This window comes from Carya illinoinensis, chromosome 3 (genome assembly GCF_018687715.1).
Source record: "Carya illinoinensis cultivar Pawnee chromosome 3, C.illinoinensisPawnee_v1, whole genome shotgun sequence".
NCBI lineage: Eukaryota > Viridiplantae > Streptophyta > Magnoliopsida > Fagales > Juglandaceae > Carya > Carya illinoinensis.
Window position 1 is genome coordinate 52187655 of NC_056754.1, and position 17276 is coordinate 52204930.

The 17276-nt window shown below is 36.7% G+C and overlaps 3 protein-coding genes across 6 annotated transcripts; 1 reads left to right on the forward strand and 2 right to left on the reverse strand.

The window, feature by feature from the left end:
• Positions 1-314: 314 nt before the first annotated feature.
• LOC122305247 (alpha-ketoglutarate-dependent dioxygenase alkB homolog 6) lies at positions 315-3687 on the reverse strand. Of its 2 annotated transcripts, none has more exons than XM_043117627.1 (8): positions 3555-3687; positions 2937-3075; positions 2772-2832; positions 2645-2683; positions 1612-1724; positions 1050-1290; positions 915-961; positions 315-742 (listed from the first exon to the last, which is right to left on the reverse strand). In XM_043117627.1, exons 2-8 carry the CDS (start codon positions 3042-3044, stop codon positions 563-565), a joined length of 789 nt encoding a protein of 262 aa, XP_042973561.1. In that variant the 5' UTR covers positions 3045-3075; positions 3555-3687; the 3' UTR covers positions 315-562. The 2 variants fall into 2 exon arrangements, with proteins under 2 accessions (XP_042973561.1, XP_042973562.1); XM_043117628.1 differs by lacking the exon at positions 3555-3687 and adding an exon at positions 3254-3471.
• Positions 3688-4965: 1278 nt separating this feature from the next.
• Positions 4966-7253, forward strand: LOC122305250 (homeobox-DDT domain protein RLT3-like). Of its 3 annotated transcripts, none has more exons than XM_043117631.1 (3): positions 4966-5591; positions 5703-6129; positions 6713-7253. In XM_043117631.1, the coding sequence occupies exons 2-3, from the start codon at positions 5712-5714 to the stop codon at positions 6880-6882; spliced, it is 588 nt and encodes a 195-aa protein (XP_042973565.1). In that variant the 5' UTR covers positions 4966-5591; positions 5703-5711; the 3' UTR covers positions 6883-7253. The 3 variants fall into 3 exon arrangements, with proteins under 3 accessions (XP_042973565.1, XP_042973567.1, XP_042973566.1); XM_043117633.1 differs by having other exon boundaries at positions 4969-5591; positions 6840-7253; XM_043117632.1 differs by having other exon boundaries at positions 5050-5591; positions 6954-7253.
• Positions 7254-8487: 1234 nt separating this feature from the next.
• LOC122305248 (protease Do-like 10, mitochondrial) lies at positions 8488-16296 on the reverse strand. The gene is made up of 8 exons (XM_043117629.1): positions 15850-16296; positions 15066-15311; positions 13796-13991; positions 11501-11760; positions 10952-11079; positions 9844-10047; positions 9486-9536; positions 8488-9076 (listed from the first exon to the last, which is right to left on the reverse strand). The coding sequence occupies exons 1-8, from the start codon at positions 16244-16246 to the stop codon at positions 8834-8836; spliced, it is 1725 nt and encodes a 574-aa protein (XP_042973563.1). The 5' UTR covers positions 16247-16296; the 3' UTR covers positions 8488-8833.
• Positions 16297-17276: the final 980 nt, after the last annotated feature.

The following is a 17276-nucleotide window of genomic DNA, read 5'->3' on the forward strand; positions in this document are numbered from 1 at the left end:
AAGAAAACAAAACGTGAAATAGCGCAAGAAGCTGTGGATTTGCTTCTTCAGAACTGTAACGTCAACAAATGGAGATCATTTGGCATTCTGGGGTATAACCCACATTGCCATTTTTGCCATATGAGAGCTTATCAAGCACATAAGCGAGTGAGTTGACTAGCCAGTCCTACTCTGGATCTCACATATATTCAGAAGAAAAGAGCTTTGTCGGCTCTTCCTTTCTTTTACCATTTCAGTTTTTCTGTCTTTTCTGTAGTGGATCGAGCATATTTGTTAGGAAGTCATATGTCAAAGCAGTCGGTTAAAATAGAATATAACCAAAATTATAGCGCTTCTTATTATACATGGGACAAGATAGTAACTGTAGAAAATGGCTTTCGCAGACACTGCTGTAATGTCAATAATGAGATCAAAATATACATCCTGTAATTTACTCCATGAAAAGCCTGCAACCTTTCCGAACCAGATGATCGTATATAACTCTTACAGAAGGAAAACATCTAAGTTGCACTTTCACTTTGAATTAGATGGGCGGATCTATTTATGTTTTTGAAAAAGTTATCTAAAATTTGAACAATTTTTTGTGAACCTTCAATACTAGTCGACATGTCAATGAGATTCTGGTGGTAGTTCTATGGATGGTCTTAAGATCTTGAGTTCTGATTATTTCAAGACCTCCCTCGGCGCCTAATAGTGGCTGATCTTCTATAGAATGTTTCAGAGCTTCAAATTCATTTACAGCCTGAAAGAGAAGAATGTGAGGAGTGAGGACACAATCCATAATGGACATTTCAGTTCATACAGAAATAAGTTCAAATTGAATCATAAATATTGCATTTGAAAGCAAAATGTTATGTCTGTCTCATGCCATTTCTCATTCGACCGAGTCAAATCCACCCGTCTCATAATCTTACCCCTGTATATTGTTGTACTTCACTATCTTTTATTCCGTGCAAGTAATCTGGAACCATTAGCACAAGATTTTCAAAGTTCTAGAAATTAGGAAAAGCCTAAATAGACACAGGCGAAAGGTAACCAAAAATACTGACCTGAATATGCCTCATCCTTGAATATCAGTAAACTGCGAGGCATCAATAGAACAGAAAATGGGTGGTGATTATCTAGGCATTCATCTTTCTCAATGTCAGAAGTTGCTCCATTAGAATTATCTTCCTTAACATTATTTGTGCAGAGGCTCAATCTTGAATGGGGAGTAAAGTCCATCACAACAGATGATCCTAGTGACAGAATTGCTACAACTGGAAAGTAAGCAGGACCATCCTGGTGTGGCTGTATGCCAGACAATCATGCAGATAAGGTGGGGTTTACAACCATTATGCCGCAAAATGTCGTAGCAAAGTACTTTATAAATTCACACATTATGCGAATGTATTCAACATATCAAATGGTAGTTGTAAACATGAAGCAATAAAGGTCTCAAATGTAACACATCATCACTAGAATTGTATTACAAAGTTGTGGTTAAAGACTAGAGAATAAGAACAAAACAAACTATGACAGAAGGGCTATAAATTATTATAATTGAACTAAGGCCGAAAATAAATTTTGAATGAATGACTATAAATGAACTAATAGGGATTCTGTGCCAACCATTATGCCTTGGTTAGGAAGGTATTCATTGATAAGCACATGATTAATCGCTGAGGGGAACAGCCCTGATTCTTCATATATCTTTTCTGTAATCTTTGTTAGCCAGGGAGGCACTGCAAGAAAGAGTGAGAGAGAGGGTCATTTTTGCATCTCGCTACCTTTATCAGTGATGAGCTTCAATAATTTTCAATAGACGAAAAGCTAATATTAAGAAGAGTGATAAGTGCATCATGTTTCAGTCCTCGCTATAACATTTTATCAAGCTTCTGCTTCTAATTATTCTTCTAGTTTTTTTCCTCAATTTCTTTTCTGCATTCCATGGTATGTTTCTTAGAACAAATAACGCTATGCACGAATCCACATATCATTTCCTTCATGTAAATTCTACTTTTTTCCTAATCTGGTAAATCTTGATTTGTAAACCTCAGCACATAGTTTCCTTTCTTCTTGCCTCAATTGTTCATACTCACCTCAAAATGTGCAACTTATTCGATTTTTTTTCAAAACAACAGCAGGATTCCTACTCTTCTGTTCCATAAATTACAGACGTCTTACATTTTCCCAATTTAGTCAGGTAAGAATTGGTTAATTAAACTTGGACCAATCAAGCAAAAATAACTACTTAATATAATACACTATTTTCTAACAAAGTGGCCTGAGGAACATCATTTGCTTCAAACCAGGAGAAGGAATTTTACAATTACTTTAAACGGACTGGCCAAATGGAATATTTCAGGCTGTTTTGATGTCCGTCTCTAGAGGGTTGGAAAAGCAAGTTTGAAAGACGCACATTTGCATTGAACACTTCTTAAGCATAAAACACAGACATTCCAAGTGCTACTAGTTATACTTGATGAACACAACTCAAAGCCTATGGAATGTCCAAACAACCCTGCACATGCCTGAAGCCTCTGTAATGTGCACCATGCACTACAGTGTTTCACACCTCACTCAAATGTCAGACAGAAAATATAATTGTCTGATGCAATAAAGGCGAAGAAAACGCAATAAATCATAGTATTTTCCAACTTACGATCTTGTGGCAGAAGACCCTTTTCATGGACAACACCACCTGTCAATGAGCATAGATCAGATAACAAACCTCAATCAATAAGAAAGAAATAAACAAGACGATTTTAATGCATGAAATGCCAACATACCCCAATTTTGCAGTCTCCTATTCTTCAAAGACTTCCACTTTGACATAGAAGCGCCATAAACCTATGAAGCATGGGTGAAGCAAGATGCATAGTGAACTAACAAAAGGAAACTAAACGTTGGGAATGAAGAACATGGCAAATGTAAGATAAAGATGGGATTTTTACATTACTTAGGAGCATGGTTTGTTCCGTCTCGGTGATGAAGTCCGGAATGTACATTACGGTGGGCAGAGACCCAACTTTGAAGTTTTTCAGAGTCTCTTTTGCTTCCATTGCTCAGTGATTACCCACGTCCCAAATTTTACTGATGTGTAAAGAAAAAAACAAAAGATTAAAAAATCTATTGAAAGCTTCTTTTTTTTTTTCCTTTTAAGAAAAAAATGAGCAAGATCAAGTAAAAGCTGATGAAATTTTGAAGGATGCAAATCCCCGAAGAATCATGGACAGAAAATGCAATGCTAACCAAGTGAGCTAAATCTTACACGGTCGAACGCTAAATCTTATAAAATTCAAGGGTTGGTGTTTCGCCTTCAATATGTAAAACTCCAATATGCAGGAAAGACCCAAATGAGGTCAATAGTAAAGATAATTGCTTTGCCTATGCAGTTCAACGCAGGGAGGCAAACTCAACGCATAAACAAAATGACGGCAAACCCAGCTCTTTTACATTGATACACAATTCTATAGAGATTGCAAACATATACACGAATAAAAATACCGGAGACTTTTGAAGACGAATTAAAAGGAAAATTACAGAAATAAAAGAAAAAAATTGGTTCGTACCTGCAAAACTCTTGTGAACAGGTTTTCTGCTTGCCAGTGAAAAAATGTTTATTCATGCGCCCCTTCACTGGAAATCCAGCACTTGGGTTTGAGTCCAACGCTTTGATATTCTTATCCAGTACACTATATAGAGACCGTTCCGTCGGGCTCAAAAGTGGCTTAAGAAAGTAAAAGATGATGGCCCCAAATCCAATTGGTAGGAGCCCGGATGAATATTTCGGCCCAGTTGGTTATTCATATTTTAAAAAAATTAGAAATTAAAATTAAAACTCTAAGTCTATGTTAGAAGATTGAACTGAATTAAGTTGAATTGAGATAAAAATTAAATAAAATATTATTTTTTGATGTTATTATTATTTTAATATTTGAAAAAATTGAATTGTTTATTATATTTTATGTTTAAATTTGAGAAAATTATAATGATTAAATGAGATGAGTTGATATGAGTTTGGGATCCAAACTGGCCGTAAATGAAATAAATCATGCAATTCCTCTCGATAAGTTAATGAGAGTAGATAATAGCTATAGATAGTATAAACAAAATCTCAACTACACTAGTTATTCTCTATCATTAACGTTCCGATGAAGTTGAGTCAGTCTCCAGTGCACCGGTGTGGTTGTAGTTAGGCTTTATTTTATTTTATTTTTATAAAGGAAGTGAGGGGTTTCAAATCCAGATTTTCCATTTGAAAAATTGAATTGTATACTACCAAGCCAACAAGCTCTTGACGATTGTGGTTGAGTTTGTAACATGTTTATCGATATGCGTTTGGTTTTCTATTCGTAGAGTATGCTCGTTGTTTGAATGTTTAATGACACTGCCGTGCTCATTGAGGAAGTTAACCAACACAAAGCTATTTTGCTGAAGTTTGGGATAGACCATTTTGTTTCTTTGTGTAGACTACGTTCTATTATGACTGTAGAGCACATGTTGTATGGGTGATCTAACATTATCAATAACAAAAATTTTATTTATCATCCTCTATCACATACACCAATATGTGATTTAATTTTTATGATTTTATTTAAATATACATATTTACATATTAATATTTGTGTATTTAAATAGAAGAATAAAATTGACAAATCATATATTGATGTTTAGTGTGGAGATGATAAATAGCATTTTTTTATTAATAATTTAATGCGGTTGTTTTTATTAAGAGTTTTTCTATTCAACAACTCTACACCAAATACCTACTGAGAGGAAAAAAAAATTAAAAAAAAGAAATGTGTGGTGAATAAAATTTTTCATTAATTAATCATTTACCATTCTTTCGATTTTTTGAGAAAAAACAAAATGGGCCCATGTACAATTCTTGTCTACAAACTTGTTGTTCCCCGAGTTTTCACCCCGAGAGGAGAGAAAGGTCTTCTCGTTGCCACTGAAGATTCAGGACTTGGGTTCGGCCACCCATTTTATACTCTCAGTACAGTAGATGAGGCCCATTCCCTCAATCCCAATTCGGGCTAAAAGAATGGTGTTGGGCCCAACAGCGAGGTAGCCAGCAGGTATGGATATTTCATTTTCAATTTTTTTTTTTTGTTTTTTTGGTAAAACCCGAAAACCTCTCTCTCTCTCTCTCTCGCTCTCACTGTGTCGACTCTCGAGAGTTCAGACAACTCTCCCTTATTTATCATCTGCTTTTCTGTCTGTCTCGGCTCCATTGCGGAGTCTCTTATCTGATTCAGTTCCCATTTCCGTGAGCGATTCTTCCTGGGGGTATTCGCTTTCTGTCTCTATGTAATTCTCTTGCAGACAGGCTGAAAGTAGAGGGGCATATTATCTTGCTAATTGTACTGCTACGATTATCTGTCTGCATATGCGCTCTCTCGATTTCTTTTCATGGTTTTCTACTATCATATATCGCGCACCTGTTATGGAGCATGGCCTTTTTTTTTTTTGGTATGGAGCATTATCAAATTGAGTGACAAAGTGGTTGAATGTGTCGGTTTGGAGCTTATTTGGAACTTTCCCACAAAGCTGAATAGGGAAGACAAATATGGAAATTCAATCCCTTGAGCAGCTATACTCAGGTACTCCGTTCCCCACCCTCCCTTACAGTATCATAACTGCTCTCGCTCTCTCTCCCCATTTTTGATCCGCAGTTATTTTAATGTCTAATGCACTCTTTGGTCTTTGGATAGCCCAACATAATGTTGTTTAACGCGGAGAATAAGTATCCTACAAAACAGGTAATGGAAGGCTATGCCGCCGCCTTGAGATTGACATACAAGCAGGTCCGGGGATGGTTAGTGGAGAGGAGAGATAATAGAGAAAATGAACTGACTGTACAGTCGAATTCTTTTCCGATTAGGAGCCATCAGATTCTTAACAGACGGAATGGGTCTGCCAAGAATCTCTCGGTGCGGACCACGAAGAGTTTTTCGTCTTCGAAATTCAAGCGTCCATCTACGGCTGAGAACAGGAATGCTACGAGAAAGAAAACGCGTTTTCTTATTCAGTATCTTTTAACTCCAGACTACATTCCGAAGAAGGCGTTTCGCAAGGATGGCCCTTCCCTGGGTTTGGAATTTGACTCTCTTCCGTCGGGCGCGTTTTGCCGTCCTACAGGTATACTCCAGATACTTGGCTCTTGTATTGCTTTACTATAAGCACGATTATTTGTGTAACAGGTAGTTCTTGTTTATTCATAGTTTTGATGATCGTTAGGTGAATTATTACTTGTTCTACCTGATAATTGAAGTTGAAATTTCATGAGTGTTGTTAGGGTGTCCTCGTATGATTCTTGATGCTTGTAAATTGAACTTGTTAAGATCTCTGTTTTCTTTTTCTTTTTTTTTTTGTAAGTAGACGAAGATCTCTGTTTTTCTACTGGGGATAGGATGGCAAAGTTATCATGTTATAAGTTTACAAGCATCAAATTCTCTATTTTTGTACTTGGGGTAGGAAGGCAACGTTATAATGTTATAAATTTACAAGCATCAAATTCTCTATTTTTCTACTCGGGGTAGGAAGGCAAAGGTTTCATGAATTACGTCTTTTAGCTCAGCTGCTGCTTACCAAGGAACCAATTATTTTCAGTACAACATTGTAGTGCAGCTTGTATCCTCTCGTTGCCTTCTTGATTGGGTTTTGAGGTTCTATTTCTGCTATGCACTTTTCTTTTCGGTTCTTTATTGTATCCAATTTGCAGATAATTGTCTACTGTATCTCCTAGAGGACAAGCCATCACTCTCAGAACTTCCATTGCATTCATTTAACATGATATGCAATATTATAAACGCTACTTTTTTCGTAATGATAACCATGATGAACTGCAGTAGAGAAAATGATCAGGAGTTTGCTCGGACAATACCTCAATAATTCATTCCAACTTGAAGACGGTCTTTAGCCACAATAAAAGCTTTAAAATCTCGTCATTATACATGTGGCAGGTGGCATTGATTCAAGCCAGTATGTTTGCTCTGCTCTGTACATGGCAAGCCAAGTGGAATGGAGCTACTATGGCTAACATGTGCATTACTCTCACCATATGACCTATTCATGTTATGTTACATTGAATGAATCTTGATCTTCCTTTATTATTGTAGAAATTAGAATTTCTAGGCAATTGATTCGCATTATGACCGGTTCAAAAAGGTTCATTCCACTAAAATATAGATGTTCATGGATTGGTGATCTGCTTCCAGATTTTTGAGATTGCAGCACATATACATACAAATACTCTGAGCACATGTACAGAGGAGTGCACTGGTATGTATCGATTCATACATAAATGTTATTTATTAGAAAAATTCTGAATGCAGTCGCCTAACGCAAACGGCCCACAAATGATTGTGCTGATGTGTCAAAAATTGCTACGCACCGTTTTAGCTTTAACCCTTTCGCCATTTCGTTTTCAGACTATGAAACTTAGAACCATTTCCCTCTGATTCCCCCGCCCCCCTTCTTTGCTCCTCTATTGAGTGACTGAGTCTGAAAAACAGAAGATTCATGTAAACTGCGCTTCTCTCCTCTCATTCGATTGCTCTTCTCACCACTACGGTACTCCCGTGATTTTCACTATGTTCGTAAGTCCTCACCATGAAGATGACCCCCTGAAGATGACCCACACCCTCACGAAGATGAATCAATAGAAAATACTGGTTTTCTTCTGAGTTCTTTTCTTCAGCAATCCTTCTATGTATAGTCGAAAATACTCCCCCACGAAGATGAACAAGTAGAAAATACTAGTTTTTCTTCGGAGTTTTTCTTCAGCAATCCTTCTACGTACAATCCTTCTTCAGCAATCCTTCAGAGTTTTTTTTATGCGAAGATGACCCACACCCCACGCAGATGAACCAGTAGAAAATATCCACAAAAATACTCACATGAAGAAGAATAACACCCCCACGACGCCACGAAGCTTGATCTGAGAGCACGAAAACCAGTGGAGATTTTTCACACCGACAAGAAGCGGAGGACGAGCTCTGTAAATAGCTTGATCGGTGGGTTTTCTTGTGATGGAAGGGATGATGGACGATAGATGAAATTTGTAAAAGAAACTACCTGAAGAGATGATGGGCGAAACTGTAAAAGAAATGAAATTTATCTCCGACAAGCATGCTCTATTTTGGTTTCTTTTTTCTTATTTCGGGCATTTTCTTTTTTTCTTTTGTGATGTGACGTTAGCCAACTCCCTACCGCTTGTAGCACTCAACCATACGTAGAAGGATTGTATTTATCATATATGAATACGTAAATAGAATATGAAAAATGCTATATCTACCGAGAATTGAGTCCCGATACAGTCTCGACAACTATTTTTTTAATTTTTTTTACTTAATAATTAAAGAAGTATTTTTTAATCATATTGTGATTTTTTTTTAAAAAATGTTTATGCTGATTATAAAAATGCATGAAAAAAGAAGAAGAAAACTAAAAAGTGAAACGCACATATCGGGACAATTTCTCGGGACACTTCTTCAGTGACTTTTTAAGTACTTAAAGAATATAGATATTCTCAACCGAAAAAACCTCGGTAACTTTTTACCAATTCAAGTTTCGGTACTGCCTATCCCTAACCGAAATTTCCAAAAATTGTCAAGGGATATAGATATTACTATATCCAGAGTAAACTTGTATATTGGGAAAAGGAGCTTCCTACCCCTTACATCCTATTCTCTTTGAAAAATGCTATATAAAAAGGCAAAGCTACTATAAAGTAGAAGGCTAACTAAATAGCTGGCTTTTCAATTTGTTAAGAATATGTATGAAGAAGATTCAGGCAGGCCAGCTGGATTGCTTGGTAATCCCATTTGCCAAAAAGGTTTTCTCAGCTTGAGCAGGCCAACCCCAGTTCCAAGCTATTATCTTCGTCAATAAGATCACTGGACTTTGAAGAAGGTATTCTATGGCGCTTCAAAATTGAAGAGGTGGCAATCTTTGCTAATTGATAGTTCAATACAATGACCCTTTCATCATCCAAATCAAGCCTCACGCTCTCTTCGCTACAACTATCCACAAGCCGACATAAATGTTTCAGGTTTTCAATTTCTACCCCGTTGACTTTCTTGACCTGCACATGACATAAATTAACATCTTTCAACATACACTAAATCGGTAACAACGTACGTAGCATGAATTGCAAGTTGACTTTATGGTACCAGGAAGTATGCATAAAAGAAAGCAACCGCTCATAACATCAGTACGCACCATAAATCTCCTATTCCAAAAGTCACCTCTACGAGTGTTGCACTTACCAACAAAAGACTTATTCTCAAAGAAACACCTTATCATATAATCATATCAGTAGATTGACTTTGGAGTTCAAACATAGGAGATTTAAGGCAAATCAAGATCACGGCCAATGCTTATTCTATACAGCTTGTCTGCACGTCTTTTTATTTCTTTTCACCAGTGTGTAAAGAACATAGCACAAATACCCATCAAGTTAACTGACACATGAACAAGATAAATGTAGGCACCTGTAACTCAGCAAGACGTTCATATCCTGCATTGATATCATCCATCAGCACCTGAACAATATAGCAAACGTCACCAAATGCGTACTACTGTACCTTACAAAAATCAATACACAAAAATATAATCTGAAAGTATAGCACACATCACCAAGCATCATATTTATCCTTTCTACCAAAAGTGATGTTGGATAGCTTTTTTTTTTTTTTTTTAATTTTTTTTTTATTGATAGCAACTCATCCATATGATTCCATTTTTCCTTCTGGTAAATATCTCATCTATATGACTGATATTAAAAAAAAAACAAAAACAAAATACAATATATGTAAACTCCGATTTATTCAAACTAAGAAGCGTGAAAACCTGAGAAAGGATGACAAGCTGTTCACCAGCCTTTTTTGGCAATTCCCTGAGTGCACGTTCACACAACCGACGTGGGGAGGTATTATACCAGTCTTCACCGTACTCATGAAGGTAAGGCTGAGTAAGCGGGACAAAGACCAGACCAGCAAATATATAATAACTTGGGAGTTTATCAAATTGATGAACTGGTACCAATGGCTGCAACTGCAATTAAAAAAGAGAAAAACTGAAACTTCAGTTGCATGAAGAGAGTAGTTGCATGACAGACCGTTAAATGAATACGATTAAATGGTGAACAATACATCCATGGAGAACAAAGCCATAGATAATCGAAGCAATGTTATTCCAAAACCACCCTCCACTACAAGATAGCAAACAACCTCCCAATTTAGGCCCAGGAACAAAACATTTTCGCTACATTTTTTTCTTCCACGACTCCAATATTTTGAAATCACACTCATTTGAAATATTTTCAGAATTAATTAACCTCAAAGTTCTAGTGATTTATGTGATATATTATGGAGTACGGATCTAACCTTAGTCTTATTCTAATAACCAGGGGTTGGCTACATGAAACCATATGACCAACCTCTGGTTCACAGTCATGAAACCACAGAAATAACTTCATGAAACCATGGCAGAGCCCTTAGGACTCACCCTTGGAAACCTAAACTCCCGGAGAGACTAGCACAGAAACCCACCGCCGTGGCCTCCCAGGGGAATCGAACCTGTGACCTGTTGTGGCTCTCTTGATTTTGAATATAATTACTTATCCATTTAAGAAAATTTGGAGGAGCAAGGCTTCCTTGAGAGTGGTTTCTTTAGTTTGGATGGTTGCACTAGGGAAGATCCTTACTTTGGGACAACTTAAGAAAGATATATATATTGAGGAAAGGAGAATCTACCTATCCAAAAACAATGGGGGGTTTTTTGTTTTGTTTTTTTTTTTTTTGGGGGGGGGGGGGGGAAGGCGGGGGGACTGTTTTCAAGAAAGCAAACTTCCTATTTCTTATCTATTTATATAGGATCAAGCAACAATGGTTCTTAATAATGCGAATCTACAACATGGTGAAATCATTAAGCATAAATTTGATGCAAAATGACTTACAGGTCGAAGGGTGATGCTAAATTCAGATTCTTCACCATCTCTCAGGACTTTAACTGCTGCTGTTTCATCAGGTTTCTTCATCGACACTAGATAATCGAATGTTATCCGCTCTCTGTTTCGGAAAGGAACTGCATGATGTGCAAATCACAATACATATCAGGAACATAAGAGAATAAATCACATATATCCAAAAAATGATCAGGAACAAAAGCTAAATATTTAAAAAAAATCATTTATAAAAACATATTTTACTGCAAGCAAAACCATCAATCTTCCTCTCATCTCCAACTCTGGAGGAAGGGATGCCACTGAAACAATACATATGTAGTTCTTTGCCCAAGGAATCCCCTCAGTGAGGATGCATCTAGGTATTAGTTTTCTTATAGTGGTAGTCAATTTATTTTACTGAGCAAATGAATTAGCAATTTTCTAACTTTTTTTCTGAGTAGAGACAAAGATGAAAGACCCTTTTAAATCAGAGGAATCACACTTGTCAAGGTAGTATTTGACTCCAAATAATTTTACATTCACTTATCATGAATAGAGTACCTGTTCCATCATTTGCTATAGGCACACCATCAAATGCGAGGATAATATCATCTTTTTTCAGGATTTTGTAGGCATCTGAAAGAGGGTTAATTTTGCTCACAAGTACCCCAGTCATTTCAGGGCGCATTTTAAAGTGGTTTCGAAGTTGTATATTTTCAGTAGGCTGGCACAATAAACCCAGAGAACAGAACCCAACATATTTTCCACTTTGTTCCACACCAGAAAGAAAATGCTTTATTACTGGAACAGGAATAATATAACTGCACAGTCCGACATAAAGAAAAAATTAGCGATAGATAATCATTTGAAATGGTTAGAATCATGGAAACAAATATCTTAACTTTGCGAAAAACCATATATGCTTGACAATTGCTGACCTATATTTGTTTGCCTGCTGATTCGATCTCATTTAAGTTTCTATTAAAATAAATTCCAAACAACAATTATCTTCTACTGATCTGAATGGTGTAGTCCCACATTTATCATACTTCTATAGTCTAAATCCATACACACTGATATCTTAACTAACTTTCATATATTGCTGGGCTATCTCGTATATGTACCGTATAGTTAACCCCTAGGGGTTGGCTCAAGTGGTAAAGGCCTTAGGCTTGGGGGTATGCTCCCCCTAGGTCTAAGGTTCAAATCCCCTTAAGTGCAAACAATTTCTAGGGGCCATCGGACGAGAATTTTCCCCTAGAATTACCCGAGGTGCACTTGCGGGAAACTCCTTGCCAAGGGCTTGTGCAACCCCAGGATTAGTCAGGACGCTGATCCGAACACCAGGTGCCAATCAAAAAAAAAAAAAAAGGTCCCATAGAGTTGGGCTCTTGCCTATTCTTGTGATCAAAAAAATTTTGTTTACCGATCCAAAAAAAAGTTGGTGGACTATAATGATTTCAAACTGTCTTGATGCAGAACCTGGAAGAGGTGGCAAACCATAAGCTTTTAACCTAGGAAGAGGAAGAAAAGTTCCAAGAACTGCCCATCAGAGGGAGATGGAACCAACACCTCTAAATGGATAGCAATCGACCTGTTGAAGATTTGCGCTTTATTTTGAGAGAATAGTTCTCACAAGATGCTTTATTTGGAGAGGGTTTATGTATTACTAGCTGAAACCAATCATAGGCCATGTGTTTTTTGGTACATAAGCACCTTTTTTTAATTCTCTACAAAATTCCAATATCCATAGGGATACTTTATACCTAAACTTACTTTGTTGTTAGTATAGATTGAATTTAAATCAGTGATACAAGCAAACCATATCGAATATTACAACTATTAAAATAAAAAGGCAGAGGGCCTTTGTCACATGTTGACAGTTTTGAAAGGATAACAAGGATGAAATTTGGTTTAGTCTATGAAAAAAAACATACACTTCAGGCATCAGATTTTTTAGCTAGGGTTGGTATATAATGGAAAAAAAAGTGGTAAGACTTCAGTAAATTCTGAGACCACATCCACTGACTTCTTCCACAATTTTAACTATTTCATTTAAAGGCACCAAGGAGGATGCAACCCAATTACAAGCACTACAGAAGAGAGGAGAGCCAAGGGCATGAAAAGAAAAACAAGAAGAAAAATAATCTGAAGAAAGATTTGTCTTTTTTATATATCTTTGATGGGTCATTCCAAAGCATTCCTATATTCCTCTTCAAAGCAAACGTAGAGGAGCAACTTCCCAAACTGATCGAGTTTCCTTATTCCTGAATTTCCCCTCAGATTGAATAGCAAGTCATGAACTGATTTGGGCAGAACCCAAGACATCCCAAATTTGATAACACAAGCTTGAATAGTAAATGGTTTAGGGCATGTTTGGGCAATGAGATGAGATGAAAATTTTGTGAATAGTGAAATGGTTTGTGAATAGTAGTTAAATGGTTTGAGTTAATATGTTTTATTCAGTTTTGGAAAATGAGAGAGAAAAAGTTGAATAAAAATATTATAAAGTTAAAAAACTATTTGAATATACCTTTTTAATATTATTTTTGTTTTTAAATTTGAAAAAGTTGTATTGCTTTTTGTGTTTTGTTTGGAAGTTTGGAAAAGTTGTAATGATTACGTAATAATTAGATGAAAAAGTTGAATATTTGAAATTGAAAAGTGTTTTGTGCTTAAGTGATGTTTGGGAAGGAAATTATGAGGAGTTTTGAGATAAGATGATAACTTATCTCATTTAACTTCCCAAACAACCCCTCAGTGTACCAAGAGGTAGCCATCTCATTGCAAGTGATATATGAACATGCCATATCACCCGAAGTGATAAAGGCTGATACTGAACAATTTAAAACTCACCCAATATTCTCTGCACCTGAAAGGTTTTGAAAAGCTACGCCAGCAACCTTATTGCCCATGATCGCGGGACCACCACTATTCCCTGGATTGATGGCTGCATCAATTTGTATTGCCATCAGCTGGGTTGCACCATGTACATATTGTGTGGGTTCAACCCGGGAAACAACACCTTTAGTAACAGAAATGTTGTCCCCACCTGTATGACAGCTAAAACATCAGCCAAACTTTGGAATTGAGGTGTAAATTTCCATCATTTCTTCATTACAATGAATGACACTTGGAACGATCTACGTATGGTGTATATATACATATAATATAATAATATATATACATCTAAAGTATGGTGTATATATTTATGTATTATACTTAAAAAAAATATCTTTTTAAATTTAGTTTCAACCACATAGTTCTAAACAAAGAGGAAAGATACAAGCTTAAAAATTGTCTCCAAACAAAATGGGGAAACATGGGGTTAAGGCAAAGCTTTGGATGCTAACCCTTGCAGAGGGTTTCGGTCAGCTGGTGAATAATTTGTTTTTAAGTTACGATTTGTAAATGATAAAAAAAGGTATTGCCCCAATACACACGATGAATACATGAGATACACACAACCAAAAAGAGATAATAAAAAGAAAAAGAGGAAAATCTTCAAAATTAGCAATAAAAAAAACCAGAATGAACAGTCATCCAGTGTAAAACAGTTTCAAAAAATAAAGCCTTGAGGTGCGCCACCATCTTTCCACATTTTCCAACGCTCCGGTGGTTTCACAAATACATACATACATGCATGAATTATAAAGGATCGACTGGTTCAGTTCCAATGGAAACCTTGAAGGAATTATCAAGGAAGCCAAATGTAAAATGCAGGCAAAACATTCATAGATTGGCCAAAGGTGCTCATTTGAGTGATATGAGGCACTGATGATCTCAAATAAGTTGAAAACTTTAGCTGAAAAAGAGCAAAATAAGCATATTGATCACCATTGTCATCTCATCGTCACAATCATAATGTAGCAGCAGACTAAAAAGGCTTCAAACTTAGTGCAGAAAATGAAAAAATAAAAAAATAAAAAAGAAGAAGAAGATAAATTAGAGACGATGCCCAATGATCTAAAGAACACTGCCTAATTTAGAAAGGTCATGCAGCAGGCAGGATTATGTGAATATGTCTCACATAAAGCGTGTCAGGTATCCTCATGATCATTCATCACAAAACAGATATGACATAAATCACAAGAATCATACATAACAAAATAAATAATAGTGTTACCTTGAGGATATCCAACAACGGCAACAGCTTCCTGTAGAAAAGGGATGTTTCCTAGTTCCAAAAAGGTCATACCGTCCCAGAACTCTTCACTTTCAACAACCAGAATAGCTAAGTCACACTCATGACCAACAGCTTGTACTTCTGCTCTATACTTAGTAGGAGAGCCGTGCTTTCTTACGAGTACAAACGTGTAATCAGCCACTACATGAGCATTCGTAAGAATTTTTCTCCCAGGGATTACAAACCCTACATTACCATCATAGAGAGAGTTTAGTTCGAAAAGACCGTATTCAACTAAACAACAACTAAACCAAAGCAAAAGGTTTTCAAAATTATACTCGTTCCCAAAATCCTAGTTGGCTCTATCCGTATGCTACTAGCATGAAGATTACAAGTAACTCCAAGTATTTCTTAGTTAAAACCCAGCACAATAACCTTAAACCTTTGCAGCTTTAACGCTTCAATTTTCCGGGAGATGAATGCTGAAAATGAAACCTTTCTTTAAGGCATATAGGTTCTAATTAAAACGTCAGCTCATTTACTTATTACGCCCTTGAAGCCTAAACAACTCCGAAATCTTTGTAACTTTGCAATCCTAGTAGGGAAAGCCATGCCAACACCGAGCATTATTAAATTGGGCATCTTTTTTTCAAGCTTAACTCAGTTGGCAACAATTATAACCCTTCAACCCACTTACGCTTTTTTTATTTTATTTTATTTTATTTTTTAAAGTAGTGCTGCTAGAGGTATAAACAACGAGTATGGAAAGGGAAGAGGGGTGTACCGGAACCCATGGACTCGCGCTGGGACTTGTTCTGCCAGGGAAGGGTGTAGTTGGGGCTGCTGGACACCGTGAAGATCTTGACCACCGAGTCCAATGCCAGCTCTACTGCCGAGTACGCATCCGTATCCGTATCCACCGCCATCTTCTTTAGCTGCTGCCGAGCTCGAACCCATCGTGGCCTGGGTCTTCGGACTGTAGTTCTGCTATTCCTGAGCGAGTGCGCAGCGGTCACAAATGAAGAAGAACACGGCTCAATCTCATTGCTATAGTTAGTTCGATACGCGCAACGACTGGTGTTGATGATAGAAGACGTAGGATAATTGGCTTTTAGCAATACAGAGGAGGAGAAAGAGAAGAACTGCCGTCGAATCGTTCGGAGATTCGAACCCAGCATCATTTTCAGCTCTCTCCCCCTCTCTCTGTGTGCAGAACAAAGAGGAGGAGGGAACAAAGGTAGGTTTCAATTAGGGGCTTAAACATTGGGCCCATGGAACAACTGTTGTTACGGACTTCGCTTCAGACATATTCGGGCCTAGACTACATTATGGGCTGGGAAAATAATGCTTTTTTTTTTTTTTCACATCTCCTGGCCCGAATTCAATTCTAATTTTTAAGATTTTCTTTTGAGGATATTTACACTTTAATAATCCCGATGATTACCATTCATTTTCTAACATGGTTTCTAAAATATTAAGGTTGTCGTTTGACACTCTTAACTCGAAACATAAATTACAAAGCCGCTTTGACGTATAGTGATTATTAAGGATACTTAGAGTTTAAATAATATCGATAATGAATTTTGAAGATAATCTCTAAATAGATTATAATATTGTAATGGAAATGGAGTGTGGAGATTCGATCCTCTAAGATGCTCAGGAGAGTAGAAAGCAGACTACGGCCAAGATCAGGCTGAAAGTTCTTTTTCTTTTTTTTTTTTTTTTTTTTTTTTTTTTTTTTCCAACAAAGTCTACTTCTATTAAGAGAAAATCCACATTACAAACTATTAGTACCTATCAGGCTGAAAGTTCATTTGCTAAAAGGGGTATATTGTTTTTTTTATTTATTTTGAATTTGTTTTAGTGGTCAATTCGATGAGGAGGAGTTGTGTCTTGGAATTGGGTGGCCGGATTGATGTGATTGGCTAAAAGTAATGGTAGAAGATTAGGTGTTGATCAATCCCCAAAAGATGACAAATGTGCACACCCAAGAATCTGATTAATTTTATACCCAAAATACTTTGGGAATTTTTCCAGTACTTGATTAACATGTTGGCTTATGCATGTATGCGGATGAAATTGCCGGCCAAAGACTAGTACTCCTGACCTCCCATGCATATATATGTGTGTGTGTGTGTGTGTGTGTGTGTAATGCTCTAGAGATCAGCAGACTTGATCTTCACATTTGCCAGAAAAACAAAACAACCCATC